The sequence below is a fragment of the Miscanthus floridulus genome, chromosome 16 (genome assembly GCF_019320115.1).
Source record: "Miscanthus floridulus cultivar M001 chromosome 16, ASM1932011v1, whole genome shotgun sequence".
Taxonomy (NCBI): domain Eukaryota; kingdom Viridiplantae; phylum Streptophyta; class Magnoliopsida; order Poales; family Poaceae; genus Miscanthus; species Miscanthus floridulus.
The window spans coordinates 24,030,043-24,053,226 of NC_089595.1; the positions used below are offsets into that span (position 1 = coordinate 24,030,043).

The 23,184-nt window shown below is 45.0% G+C and overlaps 3 protein-coding genes and 1 pseudogene across 5 annotated transcripts; 2 read left to right on the forward strand and 2 right to left on the reverse strand.

Moving 5' to 3' along the window:
• Positions 1 to 231: 231 nt before the first annotated feature.
• On the forward strand, positions 232 to 1,065 carry LOC136511556 (uncharacterized). The gene is made up of 3 exons (XM_066505601.1): positions 232 to 280; positions 378 to 567; positions 657 to 1,065. The coding sequence occupies exons 1-3, from the start codon at positions 249 to 251 to the stop codon at positions 951 to 953; spliced, it is 519 nt and encodes a 172-aa protein (XP_066361698.1). The 5' UTR covers positions 232 to 248; the 3' UTR covers positions 954 to 1,065.
• Positions 1,066 to 2,553: 1,488 nt separating this feature from the next.
• Positions 2,554 to 16,872, reverse strand: LOC136513650 (uncharacterized). 3 transcript variants are annotated; one of them, XM_066507617.1, is made up of 5 exons: positions 16,452 to 16,872; positions 8,820 to 8,951; positions 6,923 to 7,122; positions 2,952 to 3,024; positions 2,554 to 2,838 (listed from the first exon to the last, which is right to left on the reverse strand). In XM_066507617.1, the coding sequence occupies exons 3-5, from the start codon at positions 6,997 to 6,999 to the stop codon at positions 2,626 to 2,628; spliced, it is 363 nt and encodes a 120-aa protein (XP_066363714.1). In that variant the 5' UTR covers positions 7,000 to 7,122; positions 8,820 to 8,951; positions 16,452 to 16,872; the 3' UTR covers positions 2,554 to 2,625. The 3 variants fall into 3 exon arrangements, 2 of the variants coding, with proteins under 2 accessions (XP_066363714.1, XP_066363715.1); XR_010773403.1 differs by lacking the exon at positions 8,820 to 8,951 and having other exon boundaries at positions 6,859 to 7,122; XM_066507618.1 differs by lacking the exon at positions 8,820 to 8,951.
• On the forward strand, positions 7,688 to 16,441 carry LOC136513651 (uncharacterized; annotated as a pseudogene).
• Positions 16,873 to 19,465: 2,593 nt separating the features above from the next.
• LOC136512818 (chromatin structure-remodeling complex protein BSH) lies at positions 19,466 to 22,347 on the reverse strand. Its single transcript, XM_066506818.1, has 11 exons — positions 22,188 to 22,347; positions 21,978 to 22,066; positions 21,777 to 21,871; positions 21,610 to 21,681; positions 21,464 to 21,511; positions 21,297 to 21,380; positions 20,849 to 20,887; positions 20,590 to 20,672; positions 20,375 to 20,437; positions 20,112 to 20,201; positions 19,466 to 19,890 (listed from the first exon to the last, which is right to left on the reverse strand). The coding sequence occupies exons 1-11, from the start codon at positions 22,238 to 22,240 to the stop codon at positions 19,839 to 19,841; spliced, it is 768 nt and encodes a 255-aa protein (XP_066362915.1). The 5' UTR covers positions 22,241 to 22,347; the 3' UTR covers positions 19,466 to 19,838.
• Positions 22,348 to 23,184: the final 837 nt, after the last annotated feature.

Consider the following 23,184-nt stretch of genomic DNA (forward strand, 5'->3'; position numbering starts at 1 on the left):
TCATGTCATTCGTACAATGTATGGTGGTTCAAATGATTGAATGACCCAAATGTATGGTTGTTGGTGTTGTTGTTGTTGTATATGTTATGATTTATAATCATTGAGTTAAATTTTATGTTTGTTGGGATTCAAATTTGTTTAGGGTTTGTAATGAAAAGCTTATTTGGGAGGTATGGTGATGTAGTGTTAGTACCTTTACATTCGTTGCAAGGTACTTTGGATTGATTTTTTTTCTACGTAATGTTAGGATGCCAAGGCGTGGTAAAGCTCGTATTCCAAGGTAATCCCAATGTTTATTCATTATCTATGCAACAAATAGAAAACCCTAGGTTTAGGTTTGGTTCTCCGTTAATATGACTAAATTCTTTCAATTGTAGCTATGGTCGTCAGATGGCAAATCCCTACGACCTAAAGCCTCTCCCTGAAGGTGTTCCTCGACCAATGTGCTTTTGTGGTGATCCTTGCAAGGTAGACATCTCTGAAGATGAGGAAACATATAGACAGAGGTACTGGATGTGTCCCAATTATGCATGGAAACCTACAAAGCAACAGCGCCGTGCATCGTTTGTGAGGAATTTTTATTGTGTTAATTAATTTTCTTGTGATATTAAGTATTGCTTATTTATTTGTTTTGTAACAATTTGTTTTTCTTGCAGACCGTTCCACCACTGTGTGACTTTGAGCAGTGGATTGGCACTGAGATCAAGGAGTCGGACAAGCAGCGTCTAGAAGGCCTGAAGGAGTGGGATGCGGAGGTTAAGGAGAGGTTTGAGCAGAGACGCAGACTGGAGGCTATAGAAAAGGAGCATAAGGAAGAGGAGGAAAGGAGGCGTGTTGCTGCGTACAGGGCGGAGAGGGAGAAGAAGCTTGAGCGTGTGCGCCGAGCGAAGGCAGCGATGGAGGAGAATCCCGATGCCGAGAGGAAGGGAAAGTGGCCTCGTTGCACTCAGTAGGTATTTGGTTCATTTACGAGCGATGTCGTGTAGCCCTGGACTTTTTTACTATGTTGTAATGCACTCTGCTTTTATTTCAGATGAACTTATTCCCTGGACTTTTTTTATTATGTTGTAATGCACTATGATTTTATTTCAGATGGTCTTGTGCCCTGTACTTCGTTAACTATCCTAAGACTATAGTGGTACTGTTTGTATCACTGAAAAGACTACTTGTGTTGTTGCAGTCACTGAAAGGGCTACAGGTACTGTTGCAGTCACTGAAAGGGCTACAAGTCTATTTGAAAACTCACTGAAAAGCCTAGATTCGTTTACTGTTGTATCCGTATACACAATGAATTAATATCAGAGTGATGTACTGCATTTAGATGAAGTGACAAAACACAGGTGTAGCCTTTTCAGATGAAATGACCAGTCATGGTTGTAGGCTTTTCAGATGAAGCATCTAGCCTTTGCAGATTCAATAAATGAGTACGCACACATGTTTTTTGTCAAGTAGCATTCATGGTGAACCTGCCTTCATCTCTATATATAGTGCTCCATGTCTTGCTCCACATCCACACAAATTGTTTTCTGGTTTAGTTTTAGCAAATGTCGAGCGGAGGTTCCTCGAGTGGAAAGGGTTTCGGCGGAGGGAGAGGAAGGGACCTCCGATTGTGTGGGAGGGTTCTCTGGGTCCTGATTCTTTTGAAGAACCAATAGAGGAATTTCCTTTGGAGAGGAAGAGTGACTTCACCCGTGAGAGACCTCTTAGATCATACGAGAAGCGCATTGAAGATTGGCCAAAATGCCGCCACGGTTTGGATTGCGTTGTGCAGATGTACAACGACTGTGACGGTGGAGGCCGTCGTTTCTTCAGATGCCCGCGAGGATTTGTATTGCCTTTGAACTCTCTCCTTTTTTAGATTTGCATTTGGTTTCTACTAGTACTTATTGGTAGATGGGTTTTCAGGATTCAAGCTGTCCAGATAACTGTGGCTTCACTAGATGGGTCGACCCTCCTCCTATCTATCCCCATCAACAGTACATCACATATCTACAGGGACGCATCTTTGACCTAGAGTATGGCCCTAGAAGTGGTAACAGGGACAAGTCGGACGACGACAACAGCAATGATGCAGAGGAGGCACTATGCAATAATCCGTACTGCGAGTGCCCGTACCATAAGAAGGACGGACCTCCTTCTCCACCGCCACCGCCACCACCACCGCCTCCGTCAACTGGAGGATACTATGGGGAAGGCGCAACTCAGTTCAATATGTGGGAGCATTATTAGGACCAACATTTGTTAGTCAATCCGAATGTGGAATGCTTGTATGAGTTGTTCTTTTCAATCTCGTAAGGCATGCTAGGTTTAGTTTGCAACATGCCCTTGTTAGTTTTTATGTGAGTGTGTACCCTTTGCAATGTCTGTATCACTTGTTTCTTTCAATCTCCTAAGGCATGCTAGGTTTAGTTTGTGACATGCCATTTGTTACTTTTGATGTGACTGTAATCGTTGTGCCTCCGCTATTTCATAAATTGCAGTTTACCTACCTCTAAGTTTCATGTACTATGGTTGATTCCCAAACTGAAAAAAAGATTTGAGTCTCTCTAAAAATAGGGGATTGAAATCGAACCAACAAGCGGTTTTTCCTGCAGGAACAAACATACAAACATAAATATAACTTGTCTACTCCCCGCATGGTAGGTGAAAGCTATGTGTCTCCGGACGCCACCGATCTATCAACGTCGTCAGCGCCACTGGGTTGAAAGGTGGCGTGCCTTGACGACAAACACGAGCAACGGTAGCAAGGTTCGCCAGCTTCAGGAGGGGCATGTACCTCTCGTCGTAGACCATGGTCGTAGAGGCCTCATGTGTCATTGGCCTCAGCACATTCAAAACCTGCAAAAAAAACAAGCATGAAAAAGTATTAGTTCATGTCACTTTATAAAGAGCATGGACTATAGAGCAAAACATGAACAATGCAATGTTTTCATACAAATTGTTGAATATACCTCTCCGTTCTCGATCCTCCGAGCCCGGTGGTGCTCATCGAACCTTGGATCAAGAAGGGGGAACCGATCCATCCTGCAACATAAGCAATGCCAAACCATTAGTATAAGTTAAAGCATGTGTATGTGGTACGAAGTAACATAAAAATAAAAAAAATAAAAGTAAACCAATGTACCATTACACAAAGCAATTCTAGTAGCTAGCTTGATGGATACCTGTTGTCTAAGTAGTTTAGGACATTTTCTCTTATTGTGGCCCGGCTTATGGCAACCAGAGCAACGGCTCTTTTGGGTGTCCTCTACAAAATGTCTCCCAACCTTACTCGTGGTTGATCTACCTTTCGTGGCTCGGTCCATGTCCATCCTGAACCGCTTCCGCCGCCTAGGTCCTCTACTCTTCTAGAGTAAACCAAGATCAGCCACATACTTGGGGCCATCATAAGTAGGCCATTGACTCTCGTCAAGAAATGGCTCGAACTAAGGATTCCAGGTGCTCATTAGGTTCCTCAAAGAGAACTCCGCGGCCATACGGGGAGGGACCTCAGGGTCAACACGTCTAAGGCGACAGGCTGTAATCATGTGGGAGCAAGGCCTATGGTATATGATCGGTTTTCCACACGTACACTTGTTCTCATTGATCACTACTTTATGTTTTCGAGCACCCCGGTCTTCACCACCAATGTTAGTTCCGCCACCCTCTAGAATCTCATATCCATGGTTGATCGGATCGAAACATGAACCCTTCTGTCGTTTAGACTTTTTCTTTGAGAAAGCTAGTTCCTGAGATGCTAAAAGTGGCCAAGCTTTGCCTGCTGTCCATAGAGACCTCGCATGCTTCTTCCTCGAAACGAACCAAGAATTCAACTTGTAGAAGGTGAATGAGGCAATAGCAGTCATAGGCAGACCACGACAACCTCTTAGAAGGCTGTTGAACATCTCTGCCATGTTACTAGTCATGAAGCCCCATCTCCAACCACCCGTGTCATATGCAAGTGACCACTTATCCTTCGACGCCATCAACTCGCTCAAGAATTGCCTGTCATCAACATTTGTGGCTAACTTCAGGGCATCTAACTTGTCTTTGAATAATTGAACCTCTTGCTGCCTGCAAATCTCCTCAAATAATTTGAAGTTGTCCTTTGTGTGATCATGCCTTATAAGATTCTGAGCAAGGTGTCTGGTGCACCACCGGTGATGTATTTGGCCGTAACCAGGAATCTCTTGTTCTACGGCATTCAGAATGCCAGCATGCCTATCGGATATCACACAAACATCACGTCCCAGACCAATTACCATTTGTCTTACTAGCCTGAGAAACCAACACCAACTATCCGTGTCCTCCTTCCGAACAATCGCAAAGGCCAATGGCACAAGCTGGTCCTTTGCATCTGTCCCAATACAAATAAGCATTGTGCCTTCAAATTTCCCTGTAAGAAAGGTCCCGTCAATTGAGACGACGGGCCTGCAATGCTTGAATGCTTCGATGCTCTGCCCGAACGCCCAAAACGCCCTTCCAAATACCTGGCTACCATTTCTTGTTTCACCCTCCTTAGGTAAATACTCGAAGTGCATCCTAGGATTTACGGCCCTCATTGCGTTCAACATTACAGGGAGGCGCTCATAAGCTTCTTCCCAATTTCCAAATATTATTTCCAGTGCACGCTGCTTTGCCCTCCATGTTTTCCCATACTTGACATAGTAATTGTACCGTTGGAAGATGATCTCAACCAACGCAGACACCGTAATGGTTGGCATATGCTTCACCACGGGGCATAATTGCCTTGCAATGAACCTAGAATTGAGCTGCAGATGGTTCTCTTCTACCTCAACAGTGGCACAAACATGTGGTTGCTTCACTGAGGTAATCTTCCATTTGCCTGCCTTCGTCTTCCTAGCACATACTCTCCAACCACACTGTTGTTCTTCACAAGCAACAGTGTACCTCTTCTCCTTGAATGAATTGATGACCCTAAAAGGTCGGTTGTGTACAATGGAGTACTCTTGCAACCATGATTTCAACTCATCTATGGTAGCAAACAATATGCCCTTCCGTATGATGAGGCAACCGCTAACATCAGGCACAGTTGTATCACTTGGCCCACCATCAGCTACTGCCCTATGACCATGGCTAAGGTCCTCGAAATCACCAACTAGTGGATCTCTCCAAGGCAAGACCCTAGACAATATCTCTATTTCCCTTAAATTCAGACGACCAACAGGGCGATCGTCATCAGAGTCTTCGGCTATCTCCTCTATGAAGGACTCATCATCTCCAGCTATCTCCATGTCAAAACGGTTCGTAGCCCTAGCATCACCAAAGTCTTCTTCACTACTAAGATCATCTTCGTCGCTAAGCTCATCCTCAATAGATAAGTCTCCGCTAGCGTCGTCCAAACCTTCTTCTGCATCAACAATTACATAATCATCATCTTCTTCATCACTATCATGATTGCCCTCACCATCGGCAACCGGATTCTCTTCCTCATCTCCACCGTAGCCTAGTTGTGTGACAAGTATTTCTTCTTCAGGCAAAGGACCATAACCTATATGAGCGGGGGAAGATGGCCATGCTTCGAAGTTATCATTTCCTAAGCCGGACTCCTTACTTACTACTAAATCCAAAGATCGCACTTCTGAGGCCAATACAACTGCCTTGTAATCATTCCATTCAGACTCGTTTGTAATTTTGAGCAACCGCTTGATCCGAGGACCCTTCGACGACCCAACATCTATGACACCTTCAAACTGAACATGCACGTCTCCTTCATTCCAGCCTAACTTAACCTTCACTCGCTCCACTAACTGGGTCAAAGATGGTGTTTCAGAAAAAATCAACAACTCCTCACACATGTCCAGAAATTCCAAACTATCATCTCTTGTCCTAACAATACGGCCTCCATGATGCAACCTCACTAATTTATCCATCTACAGCCATCACACAACAAGTAGTGTAACATATGAATATATTTCAATCCAATAAGTAGAAACTAAAATATATCATTTCATCGTTTTTCAACCCCAACAACATAATCATTTCTAGTCATAACAAATTGAAATGTAATGACCAACAAATAAATAAAATACATAGTAACCCTAATGACCAACAAATAACTAACCCTAATGACACCTACAATAAACAAATAACCCTAATGACCAAAATAACTAGAAACCAAACTAACCTAACATGTTCATCACATAAAACAGTTAAACAACAATGCACTCAATCATCCTTAGCCATACATTTTGCAAATGCAAACACAAATATACCAAATCACCAAACAACCATGATTCCATATGATTAGGGACAATGTAAGCACATCTACGTGGATAGAATGGAGGAGGGGAGGGACCATTACCTCAAGGAAGCTTTGGGAGCCAAGATCGTGGCACCGGGGGTCGATTTTGGGGGTTAGGGTTTGCTGGCGGCGCGGGGGAGAAGAGAGAGGGAGGCCGGCGGTTTCAGAATGAAGGGAGGAAGAAGAAGGGGCCTCGGCGCGGCCTAAAGGGTCCAGACCTCGGCGTTGAGTCGGGTCACGCCGAGGTCTGGAGTCTCGGCGTTAAGTGACCCAACGCCGAGCTGCTGGGCCACCGTGCTTTGTTGGGCCGCCTGGGCCGCGCTCCGGATGGGGCCAGAGCTCGGCGCTCGGTCCGACCGCGCCGAGGTTGGGTACTTGGCGACGGCTGACACGACGCCGACGTCTCGGACCCACGCGCCAACGTGTCGACGACGACCCCGGTCTTCCGTGACGTGGCAGTACCTCGGCGTCGAGTGACACGACGCCGAGCCTCATATCTCGGCGTCATGTGATAAGACGCCTAAAAATAGTCTATTTTCAGAAAATGTTTTGGCGTTGGTATTTTTCTAAAAATTGTTTTCAAAAGAGACCAAAATACGAAAATTTTCACTCACCACACGCCATGGTAGGACGCGGACGCGTGCAATGCAATGCGACCTTGGGCAGGGGCTGGGCTACCTGGTCGAGATCAGATGCCGATGGCGCTGGCGTCTTGACAGGCACCGGCCAGGCCGACACGTCGTCGTCGTCGCCATCGCCACCCACGTTGCTGGGATTGGTCAGACAACTGCTCTTTAATTGTCTGCATCTGCGGCGTGTACACGTATCCTCGCCTCTCTGCATTCTTCTCCCTCGTCACAGTCGTCAGTCAAACAAATCTAGCGAAATGATAAAAAAAAGAGTCAGTTATGAACAGTCTCATTGCAACAAGGTTAAAGAAAAGGGGGTCCACGCAGGGCAGTAGAGCGGAGCCCTTTGAATCAGTAGTAGTAAAGATAGAAATCGAGATAGAGATGGACATAGATATTGATTGAGATAGAGATAGAGGGATAAAGAGAGAGATGGGGAGGGATATAACGTGTAATCCTGTGTATGTAAATTTTTTTTTAAGTAGTATATTTTTTAGTTACTAAAGTTCTTAGCTTAAAGACCTATTCGGACATCCTGGCCCACCGTGAACGAATAAAGCTACGTAGAGGGCACATGATGACTTTCATCATATATATTGGAATAAATAAAGAGGGAAATTAAAGGAGCTGCCGTAAGGAGCTTTACCCAGCTTTTCGCGTGTTCTTTGGCGAAAAGAGGCAAAAGCCGCAAACTAAAACCCAGCCGCAAGGGCAAACCACATCCATCTCTCTCTGCTACAAATAAATTTGATGCATCTACTAGCTAGGCCCATCGCACATCTCTGCTCTAAATTTTTCCTATCTTCTTGCGACTCCCAGTCCCAGATATGAGTCCATCGGATATACTCCTCTAATAGACCATCATATTGTTAATTAGACCTGGTCACCTGGGCATCGATCTTAGGCTGCTCTCGCTTGGCTAGCTAGCTCCGTGTGTTCGTCGACATTCTTCATCATCAAAACCTGCTGCTGGTATGTAGTATAGTAATACGTACATACTTGTCCGTCCCCTTCTCTGTTGCCATGCACGCATGTTTTCTACGGGGAAACAAATACGCCGTGCATTGTGACTGAATCTAGCACCAACATAACATGCCGTTCTTTGTGTGTATTCTGCTCGCAGGTGGTGACGAAATAATGAACTGATCATGGGTTAGGCCTGTTAATTTGCGCCTCCTTTCTTGCTTGATTGGTCTTTTGCACACCAAGCACATTGTTGCTCACCTGCGTCGACCGTCGTGAGTACTATTCCTTCACATTCTTTTCATTTCTTTCAGCCAATGCTCTTCATCTCTCACATTATCGAAGGCTGTAGTGTACAGAACGTATGAAAACAAGTACCACATGTTGTGCTATTTTAGTTCCGCTGAGTAAGCAGCAGGGGACGGCGGAAAGTATGAATAGTAATCCCAGATTATCTTATTCCACATTCGACAAAACTACATGTGTATTTTTAGATCAAAGGCTTAGCCCAGCTTTATTAGAGAGCGCACGAGAGAACCTTCACTTGAACTACTTCAGCAATATTTTTCAACGAACGAACAGTGTTTTACTCTCACAACAAATCAACATAAGCATCAACATAAACCAAATTTCTACGAAATGAACAGGGATTGAAGTATCACACACACAACGGACGCAACCGCCCAGAAACCACACAGTATTCGCCCAAACAACTACAACGACCTGACTCTATGAAACTCTACTAAACTCCGGTATGATACTATGGGCACATCATTCGTCTACATACAAACACAAGCAATGTAATCCACCAACATAGGACATAAAGTACGTGCTATCTCACCACGAGGGCCTAAACCTGTATAAATCTCTATGTTTTGTGTTACCATCAAGCTCTAGGCTTTGACGACATAACCCCATATCCATGTTAACCTTGACAAAACACTAAAAAGAAGATCTTGAATCCATCAAATTTCTCATAATACCTTCGTTTAATTTGTAGTACAGTGGAGGCCCTATGTATCCATAGTGATGCCGCAGTGTCTCTCATAAAGCCAAGGAAAATCCTTAGCAATCAAGCAGTCGAAGCAAAACCAATCATCCTCCGTCATTGAAAACTTCGAAAGGGGAAAGTGAGTACGAGAAGAACACAATTTCAACAAAAGTAGATAGAATTTATGTAGGGTAAACAATAAAAAAGGGGATAAGATAGGATAAAGGTTTTCAAAAAATAGTTTTTGTAAAAAATATTCCACTCTTTTCATGCAGCCAATCCTAAGATCTCATATGCTACGGTCGTGAAGTTGTAGTACTCAGGCTCTTCATCTATAAATAAACAACGGGTAAGTACTTAAGGTACTTAGAAAACCCTAATGCAGGGGTCACATCCCACTACTACAAAAAGCTTGATCAGCGCTGGGACTTTCACCGTAACCGGCGGTGATGCATTTCACTACTGGTTTAGAGGTAGATGGGGCACAAAAGAGTGACTGACTAGCGGTGATGAACGTTTTCACTGTCGGTTCGACGTTCGATCCGGCAGTGGAGACAGTGCCGGTCTTCGCCGTCATTATCAATTTATCATACGCTGACGGTGAAAACATCTAGCACTTCTTGTTAGTCACCCAATACACGACAATTGTATTATGAAAATTGCAGTATAACCGCCTGCCTATCCAAATCGTTGGTGATATGGAAACAACCGACAGTGATGATAGTGGCAACACCACCTTTAAAAACATCACACCGGCGATGAGGGACAAGACATCACCGTCGAATCAAACTCAAGCGCGGCAGTGATGGACAAGACATCATTGACGGATAGTACGCCAGACCGACGTTGATGTAGCTATTATCACTGCTGGATCGAATGCTGACCGGCTGTGCTGGTACCTACATTAACGTCGGATCATAAGCAAGGCCGACGTTGATGCCTCCATCATCACCGTTGGATCGTCTTCCAAACCGGCGATGGTATTCAACCAATTTCCGCCAAACCAAACTCCGACGCGCCCGTGATGGTAACAATAGCACCGCCGGTGATGGTAACAATAGCACTGCCGGATGGAACCCGATCTGGCAGGAATAAAGTTTATCACCTCTGATTTTAAACCGACGGTGGTATCCGAGGCTATCACCAGCGACTTTCAGAAAGTGTATACATCTTGACCTCTAACACTATAATATATTCACTATGGTAGTTAAACTATAAGCACTCTATTTTCTTAGAAAAAATACTACAATACATAAAATTCTTTGCTATAAAAAATTCAACACCTTAAGTATCATGGTGCAAGATGAAATGAATGATTATCTTTATGACATTGACGTAACTAAGAGTGTAGTCTAAGACCAAGGGTCATTTCTTAACAAAATACAAAAGCAATGTTGATAAAAGAAAAAAAAATACAATAAGCATTAGAGTTTCAACTTAATATGTGGATAAAAATAGTAGAAACTAATAAAATCTATCTTTGAAAGCCAAAATCTAAACTCATATGTCATGATGCATGTTGGAAGAAGAGCTAACAAAATTTAAGCCAAGGTTTTAGCTAAATACACATACTGGAGACACGTGAAGAATTGGCAATGGGGAATATAAATATAGATGGTGAAACATGTATAGTAATATGTAATTTATCAAAACCGTCAAAGGGCGCCTAGCTCAAACAGTTATGTGACCCAGCGGCACTCCTCAGGTCCTGGGTTCGACTCCCCGTGGGAGCAAATTTCAGGCTGAGATTAAAAAAATTCCCTTGTCCGTCCCCATAACCAAAGCACTGGGGGGGGGGGGGTACCGGCCCAATTCTCACTTGGGCGACGGAAAGCCACCGTGTAAGGGTGAGGGCAGGGGTTCGGGGGTTTTCTTGACCGGGTGAGAAGGTCCTTATTTGTAATGCTGCGGGGGCAGTCTTAACCCCCCAGTCGAGTTTTTTTTTAATTTATCAAAACCGATATAGATTACAAGGAATCTAATGTGTACTCCCTCTGTCTCAAAATAAGTCTGTTCTAAGTCAAACTACTCTAAGTTTGACCAAATGATACCAAATTGGTATCACTATATACATCATGAAATATATTTTCATAACATACTTGTTTGATGTCATAGACTAATATTACTCTTTCATATAAAGTTGGTCAAACTTAAGATAGTTTGACTTTGAGTGACTCTATGTCTTCATTTTTTAGACAGAGGTAGTGTTCTGTTTACAAATGAACAATAAGATAGAGTGCACGCGCACAAAGAAAATCAATTTTAATTAGTTGTAGGTACCGAAATCAATTAACTTTTATCACTTTTCTCTCCAAAGATTCTATCCTATGCAAGAGCAAGGGTTGATGGGCTAAGTTAGATTTGTAATTTGGTATTGGGAGAGCTATTGATAATCTGCGATAGAGACGTTCTACAACTGTGGCTTAACTTTAGGCTGCTAACAGCTTAAAGCCATTAGAGATAATTTTCCTCAGATGGTTCTAAATAACCATCAGAAACAAGATGTCCCACTGTTGTATCTGCATAAACAAGTTTTTAGGCAACAGCTCTATGCTAGTTTGGTCATATAAGTTAAAATGTTATGTACATATGTTGATTTAAATGGTTGGCCAGCTTATGCATTTGTGATATGAATTAATTAGTTGAAGCTGTATCGAAACAATGTGGCCTCCCTTCGATCATTTCCTTACTATATTAATTCTTGCACTTCAGAAACAAGACGTCCCTTCGATCATTTGTTAGCTTAGGCTGCTAACAACAGTTTAAAGCCATTAGAGATAACTTTCCTCAGATGGTTCTAAATAACCATCAGAAACTAGACGTCCCACTGTTGTTTCTGCAGAAATGAGTTTTTAGGCAATAGCTCTATATATGCTGGTTAGGTCATAACTTAAAATGTTATGTACATATATGGATTTAAACGCTTGGCCAGCTTAATAATGCATTTATGATATGAATTAATTAGTTGAAGCTGTAACGAAATAATGTGGCCTTCCTTAGACCATTTGCTTATAGCACTATATTAATTCTTGCACTTCAGGCAAAGATGCGTGGGAAATACTTATACGAAGAACGGGATTCGTTACTTCACACCCTTCGTACTTGTCCAAATGTACGAGTGATTTATTTTAATGGCTGGGATGGACTCGGGACAAAGGCATTCCTTCGATCTATAGCACAGAAAGTTCTCAAAGATCTGGAGGCTCCTTCTGAACAAATATGGTTTGACAAAATAGTTTACTTGGATTGCTCAGCATGGAATGGTAGAAGAGCCATGCAGAGAACCATTGCAAAGGAGATAAAACTTGACAACAAAACGATGGCAATGTTTGATGAGCAAGATGAGGAGGATGATTTCAATGGAGTAGACCAAGGCTCTAGGGATGTGATACGAGGAGTTGCTACAGAGATTTATGAGAACCTAAAGGATAGCAAATTCTTGATACTTTTTCTTAACGGTAGCGATGAGGAGATTGATGTGTCCAGCATGGGTATTCCTCCATTCTCGGAATTCCGTAACCACGCAATGATATGGGCATTTAGCAGAGGGTCGCCACTGACATTAAACTCTAGGGCCAGCATGTCTAAGAGAGAAGGCAAGCTTAGATACACACACAAGTTCTATGATTGCTTTTCAGGACTCTGGCAAGTGTATGATCATGTGCTAGATTGCGTGGCTGCTGCCATAGCAGCTGGTTACTCATCTATGCGAAGCATGGACACATCAAATACAATGGTCAAGGACTGCTGTCTGTATGAACTATGCCTACAGCACAATTTTCATAGAACCACCAAATTTGATTGGGTTGCTCATGCTTCAAACTATTGGATATGCGATGAAATCATCAAAGGGGACACTGCAAAGGAGATCAGTGCCGCATTGGGCCGTGAGATAATAACATGGGAGTGTGATGATGCAGTGCTTGATGATGTATTTCCGAGGGTCATGTTGTCAGCAAGGAGACCTCCATATATGCGAGCTGTTAAAGAGGGCGGCTGGGGCTATGAAGAGGGACCGTACCGCTGGATTTCAGTGACCTCAAGGAATATAGAAGCACACCGTATGCAGTCTATACCTGCAGTGACATCCTCTTTCTTCCTGGCATTTGAAACACAAAATGGGCCAACCACATTACCAGCTAGCTTGTTCAGGGATGCCAGAAACCTTGGTGTGCTTATTCTCTGTCATTGCACCTTCAGTTTTGCATCACCTCCCTTCTTTGTGTCCCAGTGCCTACGGTTCCTCGGATTGGATCATTGCTCAGATGATACAACAGGTAGTCATAGAAGTGAGGATTGGGCGACTATATGTGGCCTATATGTGTTGGACCTACGTTACACAGTCTGGAATGAGATACTTTCTCAAGAGAAGATGGAGCTCATGATTAACCTGAGGGAGCTACATGTAGAAGGAGCCAGATGCTGGCCGGACAACACTGACTTGCAGGGGCGGTTACTTAACCTTGAGAAGCTCAGAATTACCAGGTCACAAAGTGAGACATTAGCAGACATTAGCACATCCTTTATGGACAAGACAAAGTTGGAAATACTGGACCTGTCTGGCAGTCTTTGGGTGAATGTTCTGCCAACTAGCCTATCAAAGGCTTGTAGCCTTCAAGTGCTTCTTCTTGATGGTTGTGAAGAACTGGAAACTGTTGTTATCCCTGATGGGCTTCCTTCCTCACTCAGATCCTTCAGCTTTGACAGCTATGGACCAGTATCCAAGCATTGGATACCATGCCCTGACTTGCCCCCCGACAATTTGCGTCCTTCTTCTTCAGATGATGACCGGCAGCAGCAAGCAGCCAAAACCTCCAAGATCTCCCTGGAAGGCTGCACTTCATTAGAAAATTTGTTCGTGCGGGGGCTTCCAAACCTTGTGGAACTGGACCTCTCTGGAACTGCAATCAAGATGCTCAACTTTGAAACCATGGTGGTGCAGGTCCCAGGGCTGAAGCGACTGTTTCTACTAGGTTGTGAGCATCTTCGTGGAATAACATGGGACAAGGACCGTTTTAACTTAGAGTTGCTGTGCATTGATACACGAACTGGGATCCGAGGTCGTACTCTGCAGCCATCCCTTGGCCATGGCAAGAAGAAATCCTGCTTTCTACTGCATGCTGTTCTAGTTGATGCAAGGCTCGTTCGGTCCCTTCACTTCCCAATACTTCACCATAAGAACCGATCAACAGGAAGCGGTGACAACGACTTCCAATTTAGCATCCATTTTACCTCTTCATCCATGAACAGTGGTAGTAGTGCTAGTTCACAACAATTTGAAGGAACCTGCAGTTGCAAGGAGAAGCAGATGGAAGAACTCAGTCCTGGTGAACACATGAGGCTTGGTCATCAGGTCCCAGCAGCAATCCCATACCCGGATGTCCCTGATCTGGGTGGAGACGTCCCAATGCAAGATTTCCCACAGCCTTTTCCTCCGGCATCCGCAGCGGATCGCTACATTGAGGTCGTTCAAGGGAGCCACAACCTGGAGGGCGAACTAAGGTACACGGCTGGTAGAGAAATTATGGTGTTCCATGCTGAGTTCCTGCATGTCCATGATGCCTCCATCGCTAGTAGTTTCCCTGGAGGTTACAGCGTTAGGTGGTGCCGTGTAGAACGGTGCCCTAACATGGAAGCGGTATTCTCTGTGGATTCAGATGGTTTCAGCCAATTGGAGACTTTCTGGGCATCGGATCTGCTCAGGGCCCGCTGCATCTGGAGCCAGAGTCCTGTTCCTAGCTGGATGGGTAAAAGTGATTCCCGTTCCTTCGATAATCTTCGGCACTTGCACCTGCGCTCCTGCCCTAGGCTGGAGTTTGTGCTATACGCTGATGGAACCTACTCCACATCATCCACTGCGGCGAGCTGAGGCATGTCTTCGTACTGAAGACGACATATGGGTATAGAAGGGACATAGCCTACCGCGGCGTGACGTTCCCGAAGCTGACCACCATCCGCCTGCATGACTTGCCACTGCTGCTGCAGATATGTGTGGTCAAGATGCTGACACCCAAGCTGCGTAGAGTCAAGATCAGCGGTTGCTGGGGCATGCGCCGGCTGTCAACGGTTGTCGACGTCGTCGCCACCGGCGATGACCAAGCAAGCTGCAGCAAGCCGACTGTGGAGATTGAGGAGGAGGTGTGGGAAGCGCTAGAGTGGGACGGGGTTGATGCTGGCCACCACCACTCCCTCTTTGAGATGCGCCACTCTCGCTACTACAAGAAGAAAACTGTCAGGGGTGCCCTCCTGAGGTAATTAAGTGCGACTAGCTAGCTAGCTGGGTGTGTTATCTGTGCCGCCAATCGCTTGCGTTGCTTTGCTTTGTTTATCACTGTCGAATCGGCCAAATTGATCATTCGGTTTGATTATATTATTTGCTTCAACGTGTTAAAATAAGAAGCCGCGCACTAGCTGATGATGATGTGAATTGTATTGGCCTGCAGTTGCACATCGACTGAGTGTATTAATTTGCTTGATATATAGAATTATTCTGAATTCCAAAACAAAACGAAATGTATGTTGTACGTACGTATGCAGTTGGGTTGGGTGTGTGCAGCTTGTGCCGGTGGGTTTTCTATTTATGAGAGCATTTGTGTATCTCAAACTTTTAGCCAATGAATTTGCGTGTTTGCTGGAGCTGTATGTGTGATTTGATTACACTCGGGAAGAGACTGCCACCGTCCACGCTATGTAATTTGACTATAATACTATTCTATCTACATGTGCTCTTTATTAGTTTCACATAAAGTGTTAGAAACTCGTTGATAAATATGTCTCACAAGTCACAACAAAACTGCTTATCTTTACTATATCTCAGTTGTGATGGACTTCAGTTACCAATTACTGTAGTAGGGAACATGCCAATTGTTGGATGTGATCTCGGCTAACCGTGACCAACTTGGCACACAACTTAGGTCCACCTGTCAGTGGTTTGCCGCAATCCGTAGCAACCATAAGGGTTATCTAGAGTTGGCACCGGCCCTGGCCCCACAGCGTGTATATAAACAAGACCAAAGGTGATTTCGGGATAAACGCAACTAACCAATCAGTTAGGCGCTGCTAAGGGTTTGGGAAACACGACTCCTGTTCAATAAGGCCAGGCCAGGAGGCTGCTGATGTGCATCTACGTCAAGTTCTTCATCAAGAGATTGGTTTTACACGCTTGTATTGAGATTGGTCCTACACGCTTGTATTGAGATTGGTCCTAAGATTAACTTGGTTTATGGATGAATATTTCCAAAATCCAAATCCAATCTGTTAAGTCTGACACGCTGAATCCGATTGAGTTAGATGCAAATTAGACTCTAAGATGCCAAATTAGAAATATCGAGATGCATCAGTAAGGTTTTACCCTAAGACGTATCGGCTTTGTGCATGATTAGTTCAAAACATCAGTCTAACTGGAACTCAGCGTTAGTGCTTTACTGTATCATCACACCATAAGTCTCGGCTTATATAAGCCTAATCAAAAGCAATTAAGGGTGATTTCCACCGATTAGGACCGGATAAACAATTATAAGGAGCGGATTGGGCAAAACCCGAGCGAAGACCCAAAAATCCCCAAATTTCCCCAATACCAAAGTACCTTACCCAGTAACCCTAACCTTAAGTTGAGCAAACTCACCTCTACTCGCCGTGTAGCCGCCCGCGGCATGAGTCGAAGCCGCCGCCGCACGTGGACTATTGGCGCCCCTGAGCCGGCCGGAGCTGACCTTAACGGCACGAGCGACGTCAGAATGTTGCCATGCGCACGCACACCCGGCCGGCCCTGACCAAACACGTGCGCGCCATCAGACCCGGCGCGCGCGCGCGCGAGCCTCGGCGGTCGTAAGCTGGACTGCCGTCGCCGCCTTGTTGCATGCGTGGTGTGCATGTGGATCCGCGGCCCCAAGGGCACCGCAGTGGAGCCCCTCGACGGAACCGCGTGCAGGCTTGAAGCACGCTAGCGCCGGCGAGAGGGACCACGGTGGCACCGGCGGTGGCTGCCCACCCTCGCCGGCGTCGGCATTCGCACGGGGAGAAGCAGAGCATGAGAGAAAAGGAAGAATGGCGCCGCCGCTTGGAGAAGAGTGAGGAATGGCATCCGATCCGACGGCCGAGAGCTCAACGGTCCTATCTCAGCCATTTCCAGGCCCGGGCCCAGGTTGGACACGCAGGATACAGCCCGGCGCTGCAGAGCGCCGTAAGCTGGAACATGATCTGGGCCGTGAACATATTATTCAGACGCTCGTTAGTATAGGCTGTTGCTGGTCTATATTTAATTGTGGGCTCAATTTAGTTTTTACTTTTACTTCGGTTGTTGTAAGTCTGTTTTGTCCTTAACATTAGCGATTTAACTTTGTGCTACGAAAAGGTTCTTAGGAGGCTGGCCCTCGCGATTAACATAGCCGGGAAATTATTAATGAATGCTAAATTGTGTTTTTTTTACCGGTAATGCTTAGGGCCGGGCGTCTGTTCGATCGGACGTCGCCTTTCTGGGTCTGCGCGCTACCGGCCTAACAAGCATGTCTCCTCCACTCTACGTCTCTCACATCTCTCTCTCAAAAATTTCTCCCCACTTGCTCGCCTATCGAACGCTTCACAGCGCTGTGCGGCCGTTCGTCCGCCCCACTCCGCATTCGTTGTATTCGTCGACACAGCCATGTCCCCGCACGCGCCCTCATCCTGTGTTGTTCGCTCCTCGCTCCTACCCGTCACGCGTGACACTCATGCCTCTCACTCCTTGCTCCCGTAGTCCCACCCACCGTGCGTCCACCAGCACCGCTCGCTCCCGTGTCGTCGGCGCGCTGCCCACCTCTGCTGGTGTTGGTGGTGCTGTCGCACACCTCCGGTCAGTCCCGGTCGAGCCAAGGGCACACATAAGCGTGGCCCGTGCTGGTGGTGCTCGCGTGCCGTCGGCTCCCGCCCCGAGGTCGGAATCAACTGGCACCGACCCCCCCCCCCCCCCCACCACACACACACACACACAATATGTTGTAAATGTATATTTTAAGATGTTTCATATGTATGTTGCGAGTGTTTATATGGACGTTGCAAAAGTAGATCGGGATGTTGCAAGTGTTTTCAGAGGTATGTTGCAAGCGTTTGTTCAAAATATTTTATCTGTTTCAGACGTATGTTGCATGTGTCTTTTGATCAGGATATTACACATGGTTCACACATATGTTGCAAGTGTATGTTCGAAATGTTTCAGCTGTTTCAGTCTTATGTTGCAATAAGTGTTTTTCATGTTGCAAGTTGCAAGTGTTTTATTTGGATGTTACATATGTTTCAAACACATGTTGAAATTGTGTGTTCCAAATGTTTTATCTACTTCAGACTATGTTGCAATTATGTGCAGTGAGCCGTGGGCCGACGACCGGGGTGCGCAACGCACCTAGGATCCTGCGTGCAGGGCGTGCTCGTCCTCATGCGACTCTCGAGTCCCGCCAGTGCAGAGAGATGAGAGGGTCAGGAGGAAGGAGCGGTGTTTCCCGTAGGCGCATGAGCGTCCAGACTCGCGGTCACGGAGTTAGAGGAGGAGGCTAGGGGGAGGAGCGGCAGGCGCAACGTTTTCTGTGGGCGTGTGTGATGGAGGTGGTGCGGGCGTCCGGACACGCGCTTCTGTCTAGACGTCCGGGCACTAGTATCTCCCTTTTTTACTTAGATATATTTAAGTTCTTATTAGTTTATTTGAGGAAATTTGGTATTAAAAGCATGTTTCTTGTTCCTTCATATTGCTTCTAATAGGTTAGAGAGATGGAAATCCCAAAGGACTAAACCTTCCTTATTTTTTTATTCTATCAATTTTTTTTTTATGAATCACAGTGTAGACAAAGAATGATACAAGGTCACATACATGCACACACTTATCTCTATGCATACACTCTACTCGAGTATCTTCGAAACATTAAGCCGGTAGATCTTGAGATTGACAAAATCATCACAAGTGCATCGCTGTCGACGAACATGTTGCCTAACAGTAAAGAAGAGTGTATTTAAAACCAAGGTGAGCAGATTTTACAAGTAACCTAACTAGTTGAGCTTAGTTTGTGATGTCAACTTTTCCTAGCAGATCCAATGGATTATTTTTGCTCATTTTATCCTACCGGCTCCACAAATAAGGCCTATTGTTGTATACTTATTTCATCACAGTCCTTTACTTCAAAGGCTTTCTGTCTTGAGTTTTGGACATGCATTAAACAAGAGCAGCAAGCTCCTCTAGCCCAAACGAACGATGGCCCAAGCGTCTCCGGTTATCACGCCCAGCCAGCTACGCTTGAGAATTTGCTAAAAAAAAAGCTACGCTTGAGAATTGAGCCATGACACCCTACAACCACACATGCGGAATCCACCTATGATTTGTTATTTCCTCTCTCAAAAAATAAAACCTATGATTTGTTATTCATACACACACAATGTTCATGGATACTAATTACGATCCATGGTGCTACATAGAATATAGAAGGTTTTATTACCTGCTAATTAATTTGTTGCAACAGAAGCGCAGACCTGGTGCAATGGTGAAATCTGTCTCACTGAGTCATCAGGTCATGGGTTTAAAGCAGCCTCTCCACAGATTTTGTGGAGAAGACTTGTCTCGGTTTTTCCCTTCCCCAGACCCCACTCATGCGGGAGCCTCCGGCACTGGGTCTACCTCTTTTTTAATTAATTTGTTGCAACACCATATATAGATTTGAATTTAACAACAGTTTTTCGAGATCTTTGCGCAAACCTACACGAAACAAGCGTTGGCGACCAAGAAACCTTCACTAAAACTGCATACCGAAGGAGTATACAACATCTGGACGGTTGTCCTCTGACTACATGACAAGCAGCACTAACCATGACACGGCATCAGGGAGAAACACTCACGGCATACAGACATATAGCTATCCTACGACAACTGTCAGGAAGGCATCTTGTTCGATCATCCCACGACGAAGTGGGATTGGAAGGAAAACCCTTCGTTGTTAGAACAATCAGCATCTTGTTCAACAATCCCCTTCAGGACTGCAGTTCTGCATCTGAATCAAAGGGACTGAAGACTTGCAACTTTCTCTTCTTCTGCTCTCTTCTTCGGCCTGTGAAAAAAAACGTAAATGTTACATTGTCCTTTCAGCTGTAAAAATGTTTGTCAATTAGACACGCAGCTTAGGCATCCTTATTTTCTCTTCCTATTGTGACAAGCATGGCCCTAAAAAGGGCACAAAATAACGGCTTCAATAAAAAATCTTTTCTTGTAGTTCACCATACCAAACCGAATTCTCTGATAATGAATGTTCAAAATCAGCTCTTTCCTCACCTACTAGAATTATTAACCTCCTCTTTTCCATCTTCCTCACTAGCTACAACGTCGACAACAGGCTCATACAGGTACCATTCTTTCCTTTTCCTGATACACCAAAAAGAGCAGAATCAAGGCGATTTCAACACCAAACGGCAGTAAACTAGTAACATAGTAGTTCAAACACATAGTGAACCTATCAGCACGATGTAAATGGTACCATCATAACCAAACTACATTAATCATTAACAAATCAAGGTTTTTAGAAGAAAAGATCATACCGGATGACGCTTCCTTTGCTGCCAAAATACTTGAACAAATCCACTGCATTGTTCACAGCTTTACTGAAAAATATGACCATATCAATTTCATATAACAAATAAAGAAACAAAACAGGAAGGGCGACATTTAGCTCGAATGTGCTAATTAGCATCTGTATGCATCCAGTTTCCCTACATTTTTTTTCAAAAGAAAATGAGTAAACTCCTCCACAAACCTATTTGAAGAAAATTCTGGTGCTCGCCTTCCCTTCTTTGACATTTGTTTCTCTCTCATAACAGAGACGCTCTGACTAGCAATCTGCGAAGTCAAAGTATATATTTTTCAATACAAAGCCTTATACAAAAACAAAAGATTAACAATATATGTGAAGGAACCACAGACAAACTTTATACGTTCTGCCTCTAAAGGAACATCAAAGTGATTTCATGATATTGCGAACTACACTAGAGTTAACAAAGAAAATTATATCTAACCTCATAAAGCTGCTCACGGATGGAAACAGCTATTGCAGGCTGCACATCAAACAAAAAGACTTCATCAGCATAGAACTAAATTTTCGGAAATACTGCACAAATTTTACATAAAAAGAACAGCAGTGCAAGAAATATTCATACAACAGCAAATTCATGACTACACCCATCACAATTCTGCAGCCATGGAAAATCACAAAGATAAAAAGAGAACAATAATAATGGTAGCATTTTACATGACTTGCAAGTACAATAAAGTCAAATGCAAGTTCAGAGAAAATATGAAGAAAAAAATCATCTGGTAATCCATCCTGTATAACAGTTTCGGAGAATCGAAATGTGTAAACAGAGGCCAGCTGACATGGGAAACCATCATCACAAAAGCTGTTGCTTTAGTTGAATTAACAGTTCATTGCACTGAACACACAGAGCCACATTGTTTAAGGCATACCCCAACTTCAGGATCCGTGATGTTCAAATCATCACAAAGCGTCCTCACAAATTCTTCAGGGTCACTATCAAGGTTGCCGATATCCTGACCACCAAGAGTACATGGGCATTAAAGCAAATTATCTGGACATGAGGACTCCAGAAAACCACAAACACACATGTACATACCCATAAGAACTGGTCTCTAATTACAGTGTTGTTCACACGGAGGTCAATCTGCGGATTCACCATATATATAAGCTCTCACTTGAGTACATAAAACTCCATTCATCTGAGGATAAAAATACACCAGGCCCAGAAACAGTAAAACAAACCTTGAGAGGCACAATCTTCTCTTTGATTTGCATCTCCTGCCCTTCGTAGGAGCGAAACTCCGCAAGTTGCCCCTACGCGAAAAAACAATACAGTCGATTGACCATTAGCAGTACAGAACACCTTGCAGGTTAGGACAGGACAGAGCAGCAAGAGAAAAGAGAGGAACCTGGATGGACTGCAGCATCTGGGGGACGAAATTGGCCGGCAGCTTGAGGTCCTTAGCCGTCCGCTTGGCGAAGCTGATGATCTCCGAGTCGGGATCTGCCGGCCAGGCACAAGGGAGAAGCGGGTCAATCTAGGCAGCGAGCGAGAACGCAACGTGAACTGGAGATGAATGAGGCGAAAAGCGAGAAGCGAGGCCGGGTACCTCGGGGGTTCCAGGTGAAGGCGTCCCTGTAGCGCTGGCCGTCCACCTCGACGTCGACGCGTATCGGCACGAGGTTGTCCCTCGTCGGCCTGCAGCACGGAGGAGGCAGAGGAGGAGCGAATCAGCCACTGGCGCCCTCTTTCCCCCACAGCAATCGATCCAAGGCGTCTCTCTAATGGAAAAGGACTAGGAGGGAGGGAGAGGGCGTACATGCGGAAGTTGACGGTGGAGGGCCTGGAGGCGCCGAGGCTGACCGTCTTCATCTCTGTACCCCTCGCCGGCGGTCGGTCCGCCGCCGTCGCCGTAGCCCGCTCCAACCCGATGGCTCTCGGTCTGCGCCGCCGTGCAACGCGAAAAGAACGGGTACCGTGTGCGTGTGGGCCTAACTAATTAACTTGGGCCCAACGATAAGTCGTCTTTGTACGGGCGCCGGGCCGAATTCACGACAACGTTTATTTCCTGCTGACTGACCCATTTATGTTCCCCTCGATAGAATCGAATAAGATACAAATTTCGTTTTACCTTTTATTCCGGTCTGATTTTCCTTGTCCAAAACACACATCTCCTCCTAACTCTCAAAACCATTCAAATTATCTCCATACCTAATTTTGAAGGTGGTTTTGTGAAACGAGCTTGCTAGCGCCCAGACGTCCGGATGCCCGCGCCTGTAGACCGTTTTCGCGCCATTTCATGCACCCGCGCGGCCTGCACCGCCCCGAACGTCACCAACATCGAAAAGAAGGCGAGGGAGCGGCGGATGCCCAGCCGGTGTTGGGAGGAGGAGCAGGGGGAGACACCGAGGCGAGGCAGCAGAAAGCGAGGAGGGAGATGCAACACCCTATCTACTTTTGAAACATCTTAAAAACCATTCTAAACACATACGCAACATCTAGATAAAACACTTGCAACATATGTGTGAAACATATGCAACATCCAAATAACACACACTTGCAACATACGTCTGGAAAAATAGATGAAACATTGGAAAAAAGAAGCTTGCAACATAAGTGTACAACCATTGCAATATCCTGATATACTTTTGCAACATGCGTGTGAAACACTTGTAACATACCTCTGAAACATATGAAACACGTGAAACATATGCTTGCAACATGCGGTTTCAGCGCAACATCTCCTTGCTGCTTGAGTCAAAAGAGGCTCGTCGTGTATGAAGTTCACCGGTGTAGAGCTCGTCGATGGCGCAAAG